This window comes from Mustelus asterias, unplaced genomic scaffold (genome assembly GCF_964213995.1).
Source record: "Mustelus asterias unplaced genomic scaffold, sMusAst1.hap1.1 HAP1_SCAFFOLD_98, whole genome shotgun sequence".
Classification (NCBI taxonomy): Eukaryota; Metazoa; Chordata; class Chondrichthyes; order Carcharhiniformes; family Triakidae; genus Mustelus; species Mustelus asterias.
Window position 1 is genome coordinate 325,368 of NW_027590146.1, and position 21,749 is coordinate 347,116.

General features: G+C 46.7%; 1 protein-coding gene across 3 annotated transcripts in view; it reads left to right on the top strand.

Moving 5' to 3' along the window:
- Positions 1 to 21,328, top strand: part of LOC144484294 (NACHT, LRR and PYD domains-containing protein 3-like) — a 58,881-nt gene extending 37,553 nt beyond the window's left edge. For all 3 annotated transcript variants that reach the window (XM_078202821.1, XM_078202822.1, XM_078202823.1), the window contains exons 9-13: positions 287 to 457; positions 4,714 to 4,884; positions 8,524 to 8,694; positions 13,968 to 14,135; positions 18,744 to 21,328. In XM_078202821.1, coding sequence (XP_078058947.1) covers positions 287 to 457; positions 4,714 to 4,884; positions 8,524 to 8,694; positions 13,968 to 14,135; positions 18,744 to 18,831 — 769 coding nt within the window. In that variant the 3' untranslated portion in view covers positions 18,832 to 21,328. The remainder of the gene's footprint in view (positions 1 to 286; positions 458 to 4,713; positions 4,885 to 8,523; positions 8,695 to 13,967; positions 14,136 to 18,743) is intronic.
- Positions 21,329 to 21,749: the final 421 nt, after the last annotated feature.

The following is a 21,749-nucleotide window of genomic DNA, read 5'->3' on the forward strand; positions in this document are numbered from 1 at the left end:
GTCTAACTGCACTCAGTTAGAATACTCACTGTCTCCATCTCCTGGTGTCTCTGTCTAACTGCACTCAGTTAGAATACTCACTGTCTCCATCTCCTGGTGTCTCTGTCTAACCGCACTCAGTTAGAATACTCACTGTCTCCATCTCCTGGTGTCTCTGTCTAACTGCACTCAGTTACAATACTCATTGAATGTCCCGCGCTGTACATTATTATTGTTAATGATCTTATTCTTAAAAACACTGTGGATTTACCCTGATTCCTGTTATTTTTCTCTCTCTGATCTCCAGTCTCTACAGTAACAATCTCACCGATTCTTGTGCCGAGGACCTGGCCTCTGCTCTCAGGACAAACCGCTCACTGATAGATCTGAATCTGGGTGCCAATAAACTGGGAGATTCCGGAGTGAAACTGCTGTCTGTGGCTCTGAGGAATCCGGACTGTAAAATACAGAAACTGCAGTAAGTAGCAGACTGTGTGAGATTGTGTTTATAATAACTGAATATTCAACAATATAATTTCACCACTGGTATTTGTATAAAAAACACTGCCCATTACTATTGGCGTCAGTTATGAATAAGGAAAACTGCTTTTCCTCTGACTCCTGTTGCTTCTCTCTCTGATCCCTGAGCAATGGGATGTCAGTCCCACAGATCCTTATGTTGAGGGAGTGGGGGAATAATGTTATGTTTCACCCTCTGAGGTCCAGTCATTGGCAACTGCAAACTGTATTGAATTTCTACCTTCGGGTGTGCTGACTCTCAGAATCCCCAACCTGATCCAATCACATGACTTCATATTATAAGATTCGACAGCTTTGACAAATCAACAGAAAAGGCAATGAGGGACAATTCGCCTGGGAGCAAAGGTCGCCAGTCACAAATCTGATAGGTTTGTGGTCACAGCACAGCTGAAGTAACGTATATAGTTTTGGTCACCTTATGAACGTATTTTATAAACATTTGAGAAAATGTTGGCTTGAGTCTTTCATGGCATGCCAGGCTTATCTTATGAAAAAATATAGAAATTATTCGTCCTATACTCACTGCAATTGGGACGAACCACGGGTGATCATGGTCGGCAGGGTGGTAGAGCTGTTAGCACTGCTGACTCAGAGCGCCAGAGACCCGTGTCAATTCCGGCCTTGGGTGACAGATTGTGTGGAGTTTGCATGTACTCTCCGTGTCTGCGCAGGTTTCCTTCAGTTACTCCAGTTTCCTCCCACATGCCAAAGATGTGCACGCTAGTTTGAGCGGCGATGGTAAATTGACACTTAATGTCAGGGGGATTTGCAGAGTTAATATGTAGGGTTACTGTTATAGGGCCTGGGCGGGATTGTTGTTAGTGAAGGATTGATGGTCCGAATGGCCCACAGCTTGTCTGGACTTGCAGAATCTCACTGGCTGTCCTGTCTGGAGACAATACACATCTCTTTAACCTGTGCTTAATGCTCCCTCCACTCACACTGTTTGTACCTTTAAGACTTGATGATCTGTAAAGACTGCATTCCAGTCATTATTCTGTAAATTGAGTTTGTGTCTCTGTATGCCCTGTTTGTGAGCATTTCTACACTCCACCTGACGAAGGGGCAGCGCTCCGAAAGCTAGTGGCATTTGCTACCAAATAAACCTGTTGGACTTGAACCTGGTGCTGTTAAACTTCTGACTGTTCCTAATCCAGAGCTCCATGTGACCAATGATGAACACACAAGCTCCAAGTTATGGACTCAGCAGCAGAGCCTCTCCTGTGCCCATCCACTCACTCACTCACTCTCTCTGGATCCACAACCCATCTCACCATCAGCGATTGCCCACCCAGCCTCCAGGTCTCCCAGATCCAGCACTGCATCTTCCATTGGCATAAGGATGACACAATCCAGACACTGTCACTCTTGGCTCCTTCTCTGACGCTCTGTGCCCTCTTCTACAAGCACATAAATTTCCATTGTTACTGACCCATCAAAGACACACACAAGCCTATGGTGCTGCCAGACTGCCCATCATGGGACCACCAGGATGGTCACTCAGTGTCGGCAGTGCAGCAGTCATCTCTGACTGACCGGAACCCTTCACAGAGAGGCTGACATGTTCCTGAAGATTGATGCTGCTGTCTGGACATTGCCTGTGTCTGGGTGGAGATGTTCTTTCCACCATTCCTCTTTCATCCTTATTCACATATCAGCCTGTAAGTTTAACGCTCACCTTGTCAGAACATATCAGGTTATTGATCCTTTTGCCTCACTGCAGCCACGTGCTGCCTGCTCTGGCCCTCGGCAGTTTCTATCCAGACTTGCTTGGGTTGATGTGACAGGTCTCCTCCTCCACTCCTGAGGGAACAGAACCTCCCTCCAAACCGATATATCCTTGAGAATTTCCAGGGAAGTGTCAGCGAATTGGGTTTAATCTGCCTTCTGCCATTTCAGCCCTTTGTTCATTAACCAGGGCTCCCTCACTGCTCCCTTCAGAGCCTTTGAAAGTGCTGCTGGCTGCCTTTAAATCTGGTGCCAGCTCTGCCAGAATGGGGTCTTCCCCTGCAGACAGCGGTTAAGCTCTGGAATGCACAGGGATTTGGGGGAAGGTGGGGGGATGACACTTAGTGAGTTGCTCATTCGGAGAGTCAGTGCAGACACAATGGGCCGAATGGCCTCCTCCTGCTCTGTAACAATTCTGTGATTCTGCCTGTGCTGCCTGAGTGCACGGATTTCCCGAACCTGTCAGATATTAATGTGCCTGTTTGGTTATATGTGGAGTTGGTTCGTTCATTGGTTTGGTGTTTAGAGTGTGATGTAGAATGATGCTCAATCTGAGGGTTTGGTCCTCTTACCGGCTGTGGGGTTCATGGAATCCCATCTCCTCCCATTGCCGCACGTTTATTAAATTGTATCCCTGAAGCTACATGTAACAAACTGTCTCTCTCTCTATTGGAGAGAAACACAAAGAACAAAGAAAATTACAGCACAGGAACAGGCCCTTCGGCCCTCCAAGACTGCACCCACCATGCTGCCTGACTTAACTAATACCCCCTACCCTTCCGGGGACTATATCCCTCTATTCCCATCCTATTCATGTACTTGTCAAGACGCCCCTTAAACGTCACCACCATATCTGCTTCTACTACCTCCCCCAGCAACGAGTTCCAGGCGCCCACTACTCTGTGTAAAAAATCTGCCTCGTACATCTCCTTTAAACCTTGCCCCTCGCACCTTAAACCTGTGCCCCCCTAGCAATTGACTCTTCTACCCTGTGAAAAAGCTTCCGACTATCCACTCTGTCCATGCCTCTCATAATCTTGTCGACCTATATCAGGTCTCCCCTCAACCTCCGTCGCTCCAGTGAGAACAAACCAAGTTTCTCCAACCTCTCCTCATAGCTGATGCCCTCCAGACCAGTCAACATCCTGGTCAATCTTTTCTGTACCCTCTCCAAAGCCTCCACATCCTTCTGGTAGAGTGGCGACCAGAATTGAACACTATATTCCAAGTGCGGCCGAACGAAGGTTCGATAAAGCTGCAACATGACTTGCCAATTTTTAAACTCAATGCCCCGGCCGATGAAGGCAAGCATGCCGTATGCCTTCTTGACTACCTTCTCCACCTGCATTGCCACTTTCAGTGATCTGTGGACCTGTACACCCAGATCCCTCTGCCTATCAGTATTAACATTTTATTGGGGACTATGGCGACTAACACTGTCCACACGGCAACATCACCAACTTCCAGTTGAAATATCGATACATTTCCAACCACTGTCTTCACAGAATTCTTACGGTGCACAATGAGGCCATTTGGCCCATCGTGTCTGCACTATCTCACCAAATTAGCATTAGGAATTTGAGTCATTCTCCAGCGTTTTTCTCGTATCCTCACTCATTCTTTATATTCAAATAATCATCTAATTCCTTTTTGACTGCTTCGATGCAGCCGACCTCCACCACACTTCCCGGCTGTGAATTCCAGACCCGAACCACTGGCAGTGTGAGAAAGGTTTCTGTCGCATCATCTTCAACCCCACCACACACTCCATTCCTGAGCCCCAGTTAGAATACTCACTGTCTCCATCTCCTGGTGTCCCTGTCTAACTGCACTCAGTTACCCCCTCACTGTCTCCATCTCCTGGTGTCCCTGTCTAACTGCACTCAGTTACCCCCCCTCACTGTCTCCATCTCCTGGTGTCCCTGTCTAACTGCACTCAGTTACCCCCCTCACTGTCTCCATCTCCTGGTGTCTCTGTCTAACTGCACTCAGTTAGAATACTCACTGTCTCCATCTCCTGGTGTCTCTGTTTAACTGCACTCAGTTAGAATACTCACTGTCTCCATCTCCTGGTGTCCCTGTCTAACTGCACTCAGTTACCCCCCTCACTGTCTCCATCTCCTGGTGTCTCTGTCTAACTGCACTCAGTTACCCCCCTCACTGTCTCCATCTCCTGGTGTCTCTGTCTAACTGCACTCAGTTACCCCCCTCACTGTCTCCATCTCCTGGTGTCCCTGTCTAACTGCACTCAGTTAGAATACTCACTGTCTCCATCTCCTGGTGTCTCTGTTTAACTGCACTCAGTTAGAATACTCACTGTCTCCATCTCCTGGTGTCCCTGTCTAACTGCACTCAGAAGACTCATTGAATGTCCCGCGCTGTACATTATTATTGTTAATGATCTTATTCTTAAAAGCACTGTGGATTTACCCTGATTCCTGTTATTTTTCTCTCTCTGATCTCCAGTCTCTGTATTAACGATCTCACCGATTCTTGTGCCGAGGACCTGGCCTCTGCTCTCAGTACAAACCGCTCACTGATAGATCTGAATCTGGGTGTCAATAAACTGGGAGATTCCGGAGTGAAACTGCTGTCTGTGGCTCTGAGGAATCCGGACTGTAAAATACAGGAACTGCAGTAAGTAGCAGACTGTGTGAGATTGTGTTTATAATAACTGAATATTCAACAATATAATTTCACCACTGGTATTTGTATAAAAAACACTGCCCATTACTATTGGCGTCAGTTATGAATCAGGAAAACTGCTTTTCCTCTGACTCCTGTTGCTTCTCTCTCTGATCCCTGAGCAATGGGATGTCAGTCCCACAGATCCTTATGTTGAGGGAGTGGGGGAATAATGTTATGGTTCACCCTCTGAGGTCCAGTCATTGGCAACTGCAAACTGTATTGAATTTCTACCTTCGGGTGTGCTGACTCTCAGAATCCCCAACCTGATCCAATCACATGACTTCATATTATAAGAGCCGACAGCTTTGACAAATCAACAGAAAAGGCAATGAGGGACAATTCGCCTGGGAGCAAAGGTCGCCAGTCACAAATCTGATAGGTTTGTGGTCACAGCACAGCTGAAGTAACGTATATAGTTTTGGTCACCTTATGAACGTATTTTATAAACAATTGAGAAAATGTTGGCTTGAGTCTTTCATAGCATGCCAGGCTTATCTTATGAAAAAATATAGAAATTATTCGTCCTATACTCACTGCAATTGGGACGAACCACAGCTGATCATGGTCGGCAGGGTGGTAGAGCTGTTAGCACTGCTGACTCAGAGCGCCAGAGACCCGTGTCAATTCCGGCCTTGGGTGACAGATTGTGTGGAGTTTGCATGTACTCTCCGTGTCTGCGCAGGTTTCCTTCAGTTACTCCAGTTTCCTCCCACATGCCAAAGATGTGCACGCTAGTTTGAGCGGCGATGGTAAATTGACACTTCATGTCAGGGGGATTTGCAGAGTTAATATGTAGGGTTACTGTTATAGGGCCTGGGCGGGATTGTTGTTAGTGAAGGATTGATGGGCCGAATGGCCCACAGCTTGTCTGGACTTGCAGAATCTCACTGGCTGTCCTGTCTGGAGACAATACACATCTCTTTAACCTGTGCTTAATGCTCCCTCCACTCACACTGTTTGTACCTTTAAGACTTGATTATCTGTAAAGACTGCACTCCAGTTATTATTCTGTAAATTGAGTTTGTGTCTCTGTATGCCCTGTTTGTGAGCATTTCTACACTCCACCTGACGAAGGGGCAGCACTCCGAAAGCGAGTGGCATTTGCTACCAAATAAACCTGTTGGACTTTAACCTGGTGCTGTTAAACATCTGACTGTTCCTAACCCAGAGCTCCATGTGACCAATGATGAACACACAAGCTCCAAGTTATGGACTCAGCAGCAGAGTCTCTCCTGTGCCCATCTATTCACTCACTCACTCTCTCTGGATCCACAGCCCATCTCACCATCAGCGATTGCCCACCCAGCCTCCAGGTCTCCCAGATCCAGCACTGCATCTTCCATTGGCATAAGGATGACACAATCCAGACACTGTCACTCTTGGCTCCTTCTCTGACGCTGAGTGCCCTCTTCTACAAGCACATAAATTTCCATTGTTACTCACCCATCAAAGACACACACAAGCCTATGGTGCTGCCAGACTACCCATCATGGGACCACCAGGATGGTCACTCAGTGTCGGCAGTGCAGCAGTCATCTCTGACTGACCGGAATCCTTCACAGAGAGGCTGACATGTTCCTGAAGATTGATGCTGCTGCCTGGACATTGCCAGTGTCTGGGTGGAGATGTTCTTTCCACCATTCCTCTTTCATCCTTATTCACATATCAGCCTGTAAGTTTAACGCTCACCTTGTCAGAACATATCAGGTTATTGATCCTTTTGCCTCACTGCAGCCACGTGCTGCCTGCTCTGGCCCTCGGCAGTTTCTATCCAGACTTGCTTGGGTTGATGTGACAGGTCTCGTCCTCCACTCCTGAGGGAACAGAGCCTCCCTCCAAACCGATATATCCTTGAGAATTTCCAGGGAAGTGTCAGCGAATTGGGTTTAATCTGCCTTCTGCCATTTCAGCTCTTTGTTCATTAACCAGGGCTCCCTCACTGCTCCCTTCAGAGCCTTTAAAAGTGCCGCTGGCTGCCTTTTAATCTGGGGCCAGCATTGCCTGAATGGGGCCTTCCCCTGCAGCCAGTGGTTAAGCTCTGGAATGCACAGGGTTTTGGGGGGAAGGTGGGGGGAATGACACTTAGTGAGTTGCTCATTCGGAGAGTCAGTGCAGACACAATGGGCCGAATGGCCTCGTCCTGCTCAGTCACAATTCTGTGATTCTGCCTGTGCTGCCTGAGTGCACGGATTTCCCGAACCTGTCAGATATTAATGTGCCTGTTTGGTTATATGTGGAGTTGGTTAGTTCATTTGGTTTGGTGTTTAGAGTGTGATGTAGAATGATGCTAAATCTGAGGGTTTGGTCCTCTTACCGGCTGTGGGGTTCATGGAATCCCATCTCCTCCCATTGCCGCACGTTTATTAAATTGTATCCCTGAAGCTACATGTAACAAATTGTCTCTCTCTCTATTGGAGAGAAACACAAGAACAAAGAAAATTACAGCACAGGAACAGGCCCTTCGGCCCTCCAAGACTGCACCCACCATGCTGCCTGACTTAACTAATACCCCCTACCCTTCCGGGGACCATATCCCTCTATTCCCATCCTATTCATGTACTTGTCAAGACGCCCCTTAAACGTCACCACCATATCTGCTTCTACTACCTCCCCCAGCAACGAGTTCCAGGCGCCCACTACTCTGTGTAAACAATCTGCCTCGTACATCTCCTTTAAACCTTGCCCCTCGCACCTTAAACCTGTGCCCCCCGAGCAATTGACTCTTCTGCCCTGTGAAAAAGCTTCCGACTATCCACTCTGTCCATGCCTCTCATAATCTTGTCGACCTATATCAGGTCTCCCCTCAACCTCCGTCGCTCCAGTGAGAACAAACCAAGTTTCTCCAACCTCTCCTCATAGCTAATGCCCTCCAGACCAGGCAACATCCTGGTCAATCTTTTCTGTACCCTCTCCAAAGCCTCCACATCCTTCTGGTAGAGTGGCGACCAGAATTGAACACTATATTCTAAGTGCGGCCGAACGAAGGTTCTATAAAGCTGCAACATGACTTGCCAATTTTTAAACTCAATGCCCCGGCCGATGAAGGGAAGCACACTCCACCACACTTCCCGGCTGTAATTCCAGACCCGAACCACTGGCAGTGTGAAAAAGGTTTCTGTCGCATCATCTTCAACCCCACCTCACACTCCATTCCTGAGCCACTGACCATCCCATGTCCCTCCCTGTGACTCAGGGTAAGGACATGGGAATCCTGTGCTCTTCCCTTTCACCATCATCCTTTTTGTCGTTTAATCAGTCTGGCACTTCCATTTTGTTCTTTCCTTGTCACCCGCCCATCCCCAGCTCCCTGTCACTTAAAACAATTTAATTCATTGCTAAGTTTCGCGAATTGAACTGAAACTAAATCTGTTTCTATCTTCACAGAGGTTGCCTGTCCTGCTGAGAGTTTCCAACATGTTTTATTCATATTTCAGATTTACAGCATCAATCGAATTTTGCCTTCTGTATCAACTGAAGTTGTGTTTCTTGAATGTCCCGCGCTGTACCTTATTATTGTTAATCATCATATTCTTAAAAACACTGTGGATTTACCCTGATTCCTGTTATTTTTCTCTCTCTGATCTCCAGTCTCCGTGGTAACGATCTCACCGATTCTTGTGCCGAGGACCTGGCCTCTGCTCTCAGTACAAACCGCTCACTGATAGATCTGGATCTGAGTGAGAATTACCTGGGAGATTCCGGAGTGAAACTGCTGTCTGTGGCTCTGAGGAATCCGGACTGTAAAATACAGAAACTGCAGTAAGTAGCAGACTGTGTGAGATTGTGTTTATAATAACTGAATATTCAACAACATAATTTCACCACTGGTATTTGTATAAAAAAACACTGCCCGTTACTATTGGCGTCAGTTATGAATAAGGAAAACTGCTTTTCCTCTGACTCCTGTTGCTTCTCTCTCTGATCCCTGAGCAATGGGATGTCAGTCCCACAAATCCTTATGTTGAGGGAGTGGGGGAATAATGTTACGGTTCACCCTCTGAGGTCCTCTCCTCCTCCTCAGATGTGCACAGCTCTCCCCGGACACAACATCCATTGATTAGTGAAAAGGGGGAGAGTGAGTGGATGACAGTAAATGGAGGACAGGACATGGCGGTGGAGTCTCGCTGTTAGTAACAGATGTCAGTACAGTCGCGAGAGGTGAACTTAGTTCCAATGATCCAGATGCGGAATCAGATTGGATAGAGATAAGTATGAGCAAAGTTAAAAGTTCTCTTGTGGGAATCATTTATAGGCTCCTAACAACAGTCACAATCTCCGACACAATGCACAGGAAAAATAATGGGGCCTTGTAAAAACATTGCAATAATCCCGGGTGATTTTAATCTTCATATACAAAGAAGAACAAAGAACCGCATAGCACAGTAACAGGCCCTTCAGCCCACAAAGCCTGTGGCGCCTCCTAACCCTTATTCAGACCCAGAACTTACTGCCAATTTGCGGTTTCTATTCCTGTTTGTCTCTTGTTCATGTATCTACCAAGATGCACCTTGGACATTGGAAACGTGCCTGCTTCTGCCACCTCCATTGGCAGTGCCTTCCAGGCACCCACCACCCTCTGGGTGAAAACTTACCCCACACACCTCCCTCCAAACTTTGCTCCTCTAACCTTCATCCTGTGCCCTCTTGTAGTTGACCATTCCACCCTGGAGAAAAGTCTCCGACTATCCACCATATTGATGCTTCTCATAATTGTGGATACCTCCATCAGGTCACCCCTCAGCCTCCCTTTTTTGTAGTGAAACAATCTGTGTTTATACAATGTCCCCTCATAACCTAACCGTCCTTGACCAGGCAACATTCTGGTAAACCTTCCTTGCACCCTCTCCAAAGCATCCACATCATTCTGGGAGTGTCACGAACGGAACTGCAAGCAATATTCCAATGTGGCCAACTGAAGTTTCATGCAGCTGTAACATAACTTGACAACTTTTACACTCGATGCCCCGGTCGATGAAGACAAGCATGTTGTCTGCCTTATTGACCACCTCATCCACCTGTGTTGCCACTTTCAGGGATCTGTAGACTTGTACACACAGATCCCTCTGTAGGTCAATGCTCCTGTGGCTGCTTCCATTTACTGTATAAATCGCTCAGATTGTCAAAAGTTGAAAAGAAGATTCGTTCACAGAATCTATTCAAGCAATTTCTTGGAGAAGCACGTTCCAGTGCCAATCACACAACAAGCTGTTTAAGACATGGTGATGTGCAAATGTGTGGCGTTTCCAACAAAAATAGATTCCTTTCATTTGGAGAAGAGCAGCAGAAGTGTTCCAGCCGTTGCTAATTCAAGGAGTGTATTAGATTAAGTGAAGATGTGGCACCGGGGTTGGCACTGCTGCCTCACAGCGTCAGGGACCCGGATTCATTCCAGCCTTGGACGACTGTCTGTGGAGTTTTCACGTTCTCCCCGTGTCTGTGTGGGTTTCCTCCGGCTGCTCCTGTTTCCTCCCATAGTCCAAATAAACTGTGTAGGTTAGGTGGATTGGCCGTGCTAAATTGCCCGTTAGTGTCCAAGATGTGTAGGTTAGGGGGATTAGCGGCGTAAATATGTGGGGTTACGGGAAACCGGGCAACTGCAGATCTATTAGTCTGACATTGATGGTATGGAAATCCTATAGTAATCTATAATAAAGGAAGAGAGAACAGAACACTTTGAAATTAATGGCAGGATTAGACAGGGCCAACATGGATTTATGAAAGGCTGGCACGGTGACACAGTGGTTAACATTGTTGCATCACAGCCAGGGGCCCGGGTTCAATTCCAGCCTTGGGTGACTGTGTGGAGTTTCCACATTCTCCCTGTGTCTGCGTGTGTTTCCTCTGGGTGCTCCGGTTTCCTCCCACACTCCAAAGATATGTATGGTAGATGGATTGGCCATGGTAAAATTGCCCTTCGTGTCCCAAGATATGTAGGTTAGGTGGATTAGCCCCAGTAAATTTGTGAGTTTATGGGGAGCGGACCGTGGTAAGTTACTCTGTCGGTGTGTCTCGATGGGCCGAATGACAATTCCTACACTGGGGATTCTATAGTTGCATGATTCACACACAAGAGGTTATTAAATAAAATTGGAGCACGTGGGATTGGGAGGAATATACCAGCATGGATTGAGAACTGATCAATGGACAGAAACAAGGAGTTGGAATAAATGGGTTTCTTTTGGGTTGACAGCCTCTAACTAGTGGAGTACGGCAGGGATCAGTGTTTGGGTCTCAGCTATTCAGAATCTATATCAATGATATGGATGTGGGGATCAAATATAATATTTCCAAATTTGCGAATAATGGAAAACGAGGTGAAAATCTGGAATTGTGAGGAGGATGCAAAGATGTTTCAAGGGGATGTGGAGAGGCTCAGGGAGGCTCCACAACTGGAGTAATGTGTACAGTGTTGAGCTCTTTACTTACAAAAGGATAGAATTGTATTGGAACCAGTTCAGAGTAAGTTCACTCGGCTGATTCCTGGGATGGAGAGGTTTATTGTACGAGGACAATTTGAGCAGATTGGAGCAATATCTATGAAAGTTCAGAAGATTAAAAGGTGATCGCATTGAGGGGATGAGACAGGGTGGTTGCTGAGAGGCTGTTTCTTCTTGTCAGAGAGACCAGAACAAGGGGAAAGATTTTAAAATGTAATTGTCAGTCCCTTAAGACTGAGTTGAGGAGAAATTTATTTTCTTAGATGGTGGCTGGTCAGTGGAATTCTCTTCCCTGGAGACTCGTGGCGGCAGAGTCATTGAATATATTCAAGGCTGAGTTAAGAATGATTTTGGATTGAGAAGCGAATCAAGGGTTACGGGGAAAAGAGTTGAGACTACAATTAGATCAGCCGTGATGGAGTGTGCTCGAGGGGCTGAATGACCTTCTCCTGTTCCTAGGTATTTTGTTCTTATCCCAATACGTCCTTCAGACTGCTCTCTGTGACCAGTGATGGATAAACAAGCTCTATGTTTTGTCCTCACCAGACGCTCTCCTGTGCCCATTCATTAGGCCACCCACTCAACCCATCCCACCAGCAGTAATTACCCACTCTGCCCCCAGGCCTTCCTGATCCAGCACTTCATCTTCCATTGGTGTAAGGATGGCAAGACCTGGACGTCTCCACTCTTCTTCACTCATTCCCTGATGATGTTTGCTCTCTTTCCAAACACATAAATTGTTACTCACCCATCAAACACATGCAGTAGCCCAGGGTTGTCCAACGTGTGGACCAAGGGGTGAATGTGTCCCTCGAAGCCCCTCAATGCGGCCCCCGGAGCGAGTTTCCAGAATCTCAGTCACACAGTTCAGTTTGAATGGAAGAATCTGCATGGAGCTGCTCCTCCAATCACATCCCATTTCTTTCCCATGTTTGCTGCTGATAGGATTTTGAGCCAATCTGCAGCAAATGTGGGAGAGAAACAATTTGTGATTGATGAGGATTAAACTCTAATAATCATCTTTATTTATTACTCATTATTGTGCTCAGCAAGTTGTTTCTTTTCATATCTCAGTTTAGTTTTTAATTGAAATTTCTGCTGTGCCAAACTTTATCATTCTGAAATTTACTCATCGGCCGCTTGAGTGAGAAAAACATTGACGTGTGTTTGCCCAGTGAATATGTTGGTTAGCCCTGCTCGAGCCTATGCTGGTGGCAGCCTAACGGACATGTCTCTGACAGTCAATGCTGCTGCCTTTGCATTGTAAGAGTTTTAACAACACCAGGTTAAAGTCCAACAGGTTTATTTGGTAGCAAAAGCATTAGCTTTCGGAGCGCTGCTCCTTCGTCAGATGGAGTGGAAATCTGCTCTCAAACAGGGCACAGAGACACAAAATCAAGTTCCAGAATACTGATTAGAATGCGAATCCCGACAGCCAACCAGGTCTTAAAGAGACAGATAATGTGAGAGAAGGCAGCATTAAGCACAGGTTACAGAGATGTGTATTGTCTCCAGACAGGACAGCCAGTGACATTCTGCAAGTCCTTTGCATTGCCAGTGTCTGGGTGGAGATGTTCTTTCCACAATTTCCCCCTCATCCTTATTCACATATCAGGCTGTGCTGCACTCACCGTGGCAGAACACATCAGGACATTGATCCTTTTCCACTCTGTAACCACGTGTCTGAAACCTGCTCACCTCCCAGCAATCTCCATCCAGACTGGCTTATACCGATGGGATAATCTCCTCCCATCCTGAGGGAACAGGACCTCCCTCTGAGCCTGAGCAGCTGGGAGGAGCCCCTCCAGGGAGGGGGGGGGGGGGGCAAGCCTTGCTCTGCTTTCTGACATTTCAGTCCTTCATTCAATAAGCAGAGCTCCCTCGCTGCTCCCTCCAGAGCTGCTGTGTTTGAAAGTCCTGCTGCCTTTGGAGATGGTGCCAGCATTGCCTGAACCGGGACTGCCCCGTGCCCGGGCTGCCTCAGTGGGCAGCTCCCCCTGCCTGCCAGCCGTTAATTGTCCCCCTCTGACAATATCACCTTCATAACTCTGCCTATCCTGCCCACACGGACACACCACCCATTCCCAATCCCCATGCTGGGACTTCAGAGCTTCTGGTAAAATCACAGCCATTATCTTCAACCTCACCACAAACTGCATTCCCAAACCACTGACCATCCCATGTCCCTCCCGAGCCACTCCGAGTAAGGACATGGTGATCCTGTGATTATGGTCCTGTCCCATCATCACTTTTATCATTTAATCACTCCTGTAATTCCAGTTTGTCCTTTCTTTGTTTCTTCCCCAGCCACCCACCGCTGTCACTTCAAACCTGTCAATTCACTGCCCGTTCCCAGTTCCAATGGAAGCTCAAACTTTACCCCTGTTTCTCTCTTCACACGTATTTAGCGAACCTGCTGAGCATTTCCAGTTTATTTATATTTCATTTTCAGCATTGAGTATTTCCTCATTCTACAGAAATGCAGGTTGTGTTTTTGGAATGTCTGATACAATACATTATTATTGTTATTAACAGTATTGTTTAAAACACTGGGGATTGAGCCTGATTCCTGTTATTCCTCTCTCTGGTCTCCAGTCTCGATAATAACGCTCTCTCAGATTCTTGTGCTGAGGATCTCGCCTCCGCTCTCTGTACAAAACAGCCACTGAGGTTTCTGTCCCTGGGAACAAACTCCTTCACAGATCAATCTGTCCCTGCTCTCCGCCGCCTCATACTGACCTGCAGCAGTCTGGAGGAGATCTGGTGAGTGTTTGTGTTAATTTTCAGAGTAACAATTAAAATATAAATGGATTTAAAATATAAATGTGCCTGAATCTTCCAAGCAGCAGCAATGGTAAGCAGATTGTCGGTATGTTTAAAAATTCTCCCAACCTGAAACTGCTGCATATTTCTCCCAGGATCTTCAGCACTGCGACCCTGGGAGCTCCATCAGAGCAGACAAGAGTCGGGGAAGAGACAGCACACACCCTATTTACAGCACAGTGACCCCGGGGAGCTCCATCAGAGCAGACAAGAGTCGGGGAAGAGACAGCACACACCCTATTTACAGCACAGTGACCCCGGGGAGCTCCGTCAGAGCAGACAAGAGTTGGGGAAGAGAGAGCACACACCCTATTTACAGCACAGTGACCCCGGGGAGCTCCATCACAGCAGAGTAGAGTCGGGGAAGAGAGAGCGCACACCCTATTTACAGCACAGTGACCCCGGGGAGCTCCATCACAGCAGAGTAGAGTCGGGGAAGAGAGAGCACACACCCTATTTACAGCACAGTGACCCCGGGGAGCTCCATCAGAGCAGAGTGGATTTGAGGTAGAGCGAGCACACCTTATTTACAGCACAGTGACCCCGGGGAGCTCCAGAAGTGTTAGTTGATTGTGGGAGTGAATGGGTTGGTGTGTCGTTGGATGAATGGTTAGTCAGGGAGCTGAGGAGAGGTTCAAGGATTAGTTCTGGGTGTCGGAAGAGTGGTCGAGTTGTATTGTGTTGGGTTGGAGGGTTAATCAGCAGTTTGGATGGTGGCTGGGAGTTGGTAATGTTGGGTGTCTAGTTAGATTTGGTTGCGTGGTCGGGGGTTGGGATTGGTTAATAGCTTTGGAGAGTAGTGGGTTGGGGTTGGTTCTTGAGTAATCAGTTTAAGTCAGAGATATAGTCAAGAATGTATTCAAGAGGCGGCTGGATATAGCACTTGGGGTGAACAGGATCAAAGGTTATGAGGAGAAAGCAGGATTAGGCTTTTGAGTTGGACGATCAGCCATGATTGTGATGGATGGTGGAGTCGGCTTAAAGGACCAAATGGCCGCCTCCTGCTCCTATCTTCCATGTTTCTATGTCAGGTCAGGAGAGGGTGGGACGGATGAGGCCAAGTTGGGAGGTTTAGTCAGATTTGTTCAAGGGCTAGTGGGAGGTAGTCGGGCGGGAGGGGAGGGAGAGATGATTTACGGGAGTGATAGCCTGTCAGGGGGAGATACCAGCAGTAGCCAGGCCTGTGACACCACAGCTGGTTCTGCTGTGGGACAGGGTCGGGCAAAGAGCAAGCGAGCAGTAGTAATAGGGGACTCGCTAGTTAGAGGCACAGACAGGCGATTCTGTGGCTGCAATCGAGACTCCAGGATGGTGTGTTACCTCCCTGGTGCCAGGGTCAAGGACGTCTCTGAGCGATTGCAGGACATTCTTAAGGGGGAGGGTGAGCAGCCAGAGGTCGTTGTACATATTGGTACCAACGACATAGGTAGGAAAAGGGATGAGGTCCTGAAATGTGAATATAGAGAGTTAGGCAGAAGGCTAACGTGTAGGGCCTCGAAGGTAGTAATTTCAGGACTACTATCGGTACCACGTGCTAGTGAGAGTAGGAATAGGAGGATTAGGCAGATGAATGACTGGCTTGAGAGCTGGTGCAGGGGGCAGGGATTTAGATTTTTGGATCATTGGGATCTTTTCTGGGGAAGGGCTGATCTGTTCAAGAAGGATGGGTTACATTTGAACTGGAGGGGGACTAACATCCTGGCGGGGAGATTTGCTCGAACAGCTCGGGAGCGTTTAAACGAGGTTGGCAGGGGGGTGGGATCCAAAGCAGTAGGGAGACAAAAGAGAAGTTTGAGGACAGCACGGAAGTTAAAGAGAGCACATTAATTAGTAAAGGCAGTGTCGGTAATCCTAGTACCAGACAGATCAGACAGAAGCAAGACAGAGAGCAAGGGAAGTCCAGATTAAACTGCATTTATTTCAATGCAAGAGGCCTGACGGGCAAGGCAGATGAACTCAGGGCATTGATGGGTACGTGGGACTGGGATATTATAGCAATTACTGAAACATGGCTAAGGGAGGGACAGGACTGGCAGCTCAATGTTCCAGGGTACAGATGCTATCGGAAAGATAGAACAGGAGGTAAGAGAGGAGGGGGAGTTGCACTTTTGATTAGGGAAAGCATCACGGCCGTACTGAGAGGGGATATATCCGCGGGTTCGGCCACTGAGTCTATATGGGTAGAACTGAGGAAGAAGAAGGGGGAAATCACTTTGATAGGGTTGTACTGTAGGCCCCCAAATAGTCAGCAGGAAATTGAGGAGCAAATATGTAAGGAGATGACAGGTCGCTCCAAGAAAAATAGGGCAGTAATAGTCGGAGATTTTAATTTTCCCAACATCGACTGGGACAGCCATAGTATTAGAGGGTTGGATGGAGAGAAATTTGTTGAGTGGATTCAGGAGGAATTTCTCATTCAGTCTGTGGATGGCCCGACTAGAGAGGGGGCAAAACGTGACCTCCTCTTGGGAAATAAGGAAGGGCAGGTGACAGAAGTGTTTGTGAGGGATCACTTTGGGACCAGTGACCATAATTCTATTAGTTTTAAGATACCTATGGAGAATGATAGGTCTGTCCCAAAAGTTAATATTCTAAATTGGGACAAGGGCAATTTTGATGGTATCAGGCAGGAACTTTCAAACGTTAATTGGGGGAGTCTGTGGGAAGGAAGAGGGATGTCTGGGAAGTGGGAGGCTTTCAAAAGTGTGTTAACCAGGGTTCAGGGTAAACACATTCCTCTCAGAGTGAAGGGCAAGGCTGGCAGAAGTCGGGAACCCTGGATGACTCGGGATATTGAGGCCCTGGTCAAGAAGAAGAAAGAGGTACATGACGTGCATAGGCAGCTGGGATCAAGTGAATCTCTTGAAGAGTACAGGGGGTGTAGGAGTAGAGTTAAGAGAGAAATCAGGAGGGCAAAAAGGGGACATGAGATTGTTTTGGCAGATAAGGCAAAGGAGAATCCAAACAGCTTCTACAAATACATAAAGGGCAAAAGAGTAACAAGGGAGAGAGTAGGGCCTCTTTAGGATCAACAAGGCAATCTATGTGTGGATCCACAAGAGATCGGTGAGATCCTAAATGAATATTTCTCATCAGTATTTACTGTTGAGAAAAGCATGGATGTTACGGGAACTTGGGGAAATAAATATTGATGTCTTGAGGAGTGAACATATTACAGAGAAGGAGGTGCTGGAAGTTTCAAAGCGCACCAAAGTCGATAAATCTGTGGGACCTGATGAGATATATCCCAGGACGTTGTGGGAGGCTCGGGAGGAAATTGCGGGTCCCCTCGCCGAGATATTTAAATCATCGATAGTCACGGGTGAGGTGCCTGAAGATTGGAGGGTGGCAAATGTTGTGCCTTTGTTTAAAAAGGGCTGCAGAGAAAAGCCTGGGAACTACAGGCCAGTGAGCCTCACATCTGTGGTGGGTAAATTGTTGGAAGGCATTTTGAGGGACAGGATCTACAGGCATTTCGAGATGCAAGGACTGATTCGGGACAGTCAGCATGGCTTTGTGAGTGGAAAATCATGTTCACAAATTTGATTGAGTTTTTTGAAGGGGTAACCAAGAAGGTCGATGAGGGCAGTGCAGTTGATGTGTCCATGGACACTGATTAGATGCTCTGACTGTGACTGTTAATGTATGAAATGAGAGGGGAGAGATACAAAATGGTGCACTTGGAATACTGTGTACACAGTTCTGGTCACCCTATTATGGAAAGGATATTATTAAACTAGAAAGAGTGCAGAAAAGATTTACTAGAATGCTATTGGGACTTGATGGGTTGAGTTACAAGGAGAGGCTAATAGACTGGGACTTTTTTCCTTGGAGTGTAGGAGGCTGAGGGGTGACCTTAGGGGAGTCTAAAACTAGAGGGCAAAGGTTTAAGTTGAGAGGGGAGAGATACAAAAGTGTCCAGAGGGACAATTCTTTCACACAGAGGGTGGTGAGTGTCTGGAACAAGCTGACAGAGGCAGTAGTAGAGGCGGGTACAATTTTATCTTTCAAAAAGCATTTAGCTAGTTACATGGGTACGATGGGTATAGAGGGATATGGGCCAAATGCGGGTAATTGGGATTAGTTTTTTAAAAAAGGGTGGCATGGACAAGTTGGGCCAAAGGGCCCGTTTCCATGCTGTAAACCTCTGAGACTCTGAGTGGGTCTAGTCGGATTGTGGGAGGTGGAGTATGGGGATCAGTGGGAAGTGATTGGGGGACTCGGGTGTGCTATTCAGGTATTAGCCCAGGTGGTGAGCTGTCTAACATTACCTGAGTAACTATCCAGGTAAACTTTGTGGATCTGTCCCAAGTATCTGACTCTAACTGCAGCAGGGGAGTTCCCCAATAGTAGTTAATACCTCTGGGACAATTCCCAGGTAGATCAGTGCGTCAGGACATCCACAGGGTCCCGATGCTCATCTTCGGATGTGTGTCTGGCCTCTGGCGATCCAGAGACCAGAAGATTTGTCCCATTAACTCCAGTCTCCTGTTATTTACTCTGTTGTTCAATCTGTTTATTTCCTGTTTCATCTTTACTCTGTTTCAGGCTGTGTCATAATCAGTTCAGTCAAAATGGAGAGAGACAGCTGGAGTCGCTGCGGGGATCCAGACGGGGACTGACAGTGATAGTGTGAACATTTCAATCTATAAACATTGCTGCTCCACCGGTTACAGTGAAATCCTGAATTGTGAAGATCTTCGACAGCTCCTTCCAAACCCTTCATTCCTGCCCCTCTCCCTCCCTATTCCACCAGCCCCTCCAGCCTGGCACTGATTTCCCTGCTTACCTGGTTTCCCAGCTGGAAAACTGTTGTAGTTTTAGTCTCCACATTGAAGGAAAGATTGCTGCAAACCATTGTTTAAGCAGCAATGTGTTGTCAGTGTTCTCAGCAACAGAGTCTTCAACCTCCTTTCAAAATGGAGCAGCAGAGATCATTCTCCAGAGAGAGAACAGTGTGTGTGTGATTCTGACAGTACCCAGCAGAGGGCAGATTGGTCAATCTTGTCAGAGTTTCCTCTCTGTCTCTGTGAATGAATTAAAGGCTCCACCAGCCTCTCCTCAAAACCTCTTTCACTGTCTGGTGATTAAAGTGACACAATGCCACCATCTGCTGGTGGCTCACAGCTACTGCAGGCGCTGCTCTCTGTGAGCCTCAGACAAGTTCAGTAAGTCCCATGTCTGCATCTGGGAACCGGTTACTGCAGCGTGAATATTGAACAATATTGACAGGGATTGGAGTTTGCAGCAGGAACCCCGGCTGGTGAATTAACCCTTTTATCACCAGACACTGTACATGAACTCTGTTCCCTCATTCCCTCTGGGAGATATTGTCTGGAGATTGTAGTTGGGGATGATCTCAGACTGTAATGTATACATTTGGTGCAGTTATCAGACACGAATCCCATTCAGAATGGGAGTGGGTAAACTCTGCTGCACTCTGTAATTCCTGTGTCAGACATTGTCAGTGTTTAATCTTACACAGGGGATCTTGCTCACGGTTCTTTTAACGTTTCCAAGATAATTCTCTCAATCTCACAGACTGATTCTTTGAAAATTGGGAATACGAACGTTTTAAGACACAATTACCACCTTCAATCACATTTTGTCCGTGTTCAAACAGAAAATAATTTCCAAACTATTCCCCTTTTGCAGCTCTTGCTTTCCAATTCCACAGGTTTCGGTGAGACAGAGAGCAGCTCAGTTGGAATCCAAATTCTCTCATTCCACTCTCGCCCCCCGTTTACCCTGCCAATTATCAACCTCAACAAAAGTTCCCACATATTTATCTGGGAAAGTTTCAGTGTTGACTCTGGTGAAGCAGGGTTTCCATTCCTTAACCCACAACACACACGGTAAATGATACTGCAATTATTTCTGGAACTGTTACAATCCCGAATGCACAGGTTGATTAAAGTGATTCCAATCCAAAGGTGGAATGTGTTTCTGATTTATAATCTCAATCACACAGAGTCACTGACATCCCCATACAAAAACACACAATCACAATCTCTCACACACGCTCACAGAGAGACACACAGAGCAACACACAGAGAGGCACAATCATGCAAACCGACACACAGACACATAATCATACACATACACGCATCTGTGCATCCTACACACATCCCTCCAGACACACAGACACAAACTGGCACCCACACACATTCACACACTGACAAACTCTCACACATGCTCACGGGCACAGAGATCCATACTCTCACAAACACACACATACAAACCCAGACACTTGCACACTCTTACCCACGTACTGAGACACAGAGAGACTTACAGAGAGAAACACAGAATCTCTCTGAAATACACATAACACGCAGCCATACACCCACAGAAACACACATCACAAACCCATGCATTACAGCGGTGAATGAATTCTCAGCACCCCACAACCAAATGATTTAATTGGACAACAGTGATAGCATTTCCTCTGAAACCGACATCCCTCGAACGAAAGCAACACAGGAACACTGGCGCAGCATTGCACAGGATCGGAGCCTCGGAAATGCAGTTTCCTCTTTCCTTGTTCCTTATATCTCACTGAGCAGATACAGAGCGAGAGCATAGAAAGGTAGAATTCACAATTTCACTCTGTTCCTGCACACTCACCTCAGCTTTATTTAATTTCTGAATGTATGATTTATTTTGGATTATCCCAAAGATCTCAGGACAGATGCATGATGTCAGATATTACCATTATTTATCAAACTGTTTATTTTACCATGACAGATATTACCTGGTGTTTGTCGGATTGTTGCTTTTCATCCATCTACAGTTGCAGATGCCGGCGCTGAAAAGTGGGTAGATATTCTACACCATTAAAAGCTTCACATTGAATCGGGGAAATTCTTCAAAGACTATGAATTAAGCACTTTCAAATTAATATCATTTCTTCAGAACAAACTATTCATATCATCTGTTATTGCAATTTAAACTAACTTTGTGTTGTCTGGTCTGTGCTAGTTTTAACTGAAAACTGCTCAGTATGTGACATGATCTGTGTTATCGAGTCTTGGAAGAGAAAGGGTTAATGTTGCTGCTCTGTAATTGTAATGGATATTCCTAATTTTATCATCTGTATAACTGTAGTTATTTACAATTAAATGCTTATTGGTTAATTAGTTAAATGCTAATTGTGAATCATTGGAATGCTGAAACTAATACGTACACAAGCTAATAAAGAGCGGGGGACTGGTGTAAATACTGTAGCTAACAGTGAGCGTGAAACTGAAAAGACCATAAGATACAGGAGCAGAATTCAGCTATTCTGCTCGTCGAGTCTCCTCCACCATTTAATCACGGCTGATAAGTTTCCAAACCCATTCTCCCGTCTTTCCCCCATAACATTTGATCCCCTGACCAATCAAGAACATGTCTATCTCTGTCTTACATACACTCAATGAGAGAGAGTGAGCAGAAAGAGTGAGGGGGAGTGAGGTTGAGGGCAGATGGTGTGAGGGGAGAGCGCGATGGGAGATCGAATGAGGAGGAGAATAGGTGAAAAGTGAGGCAGGGAATGGGGGAGGGAGATTGTGAGGA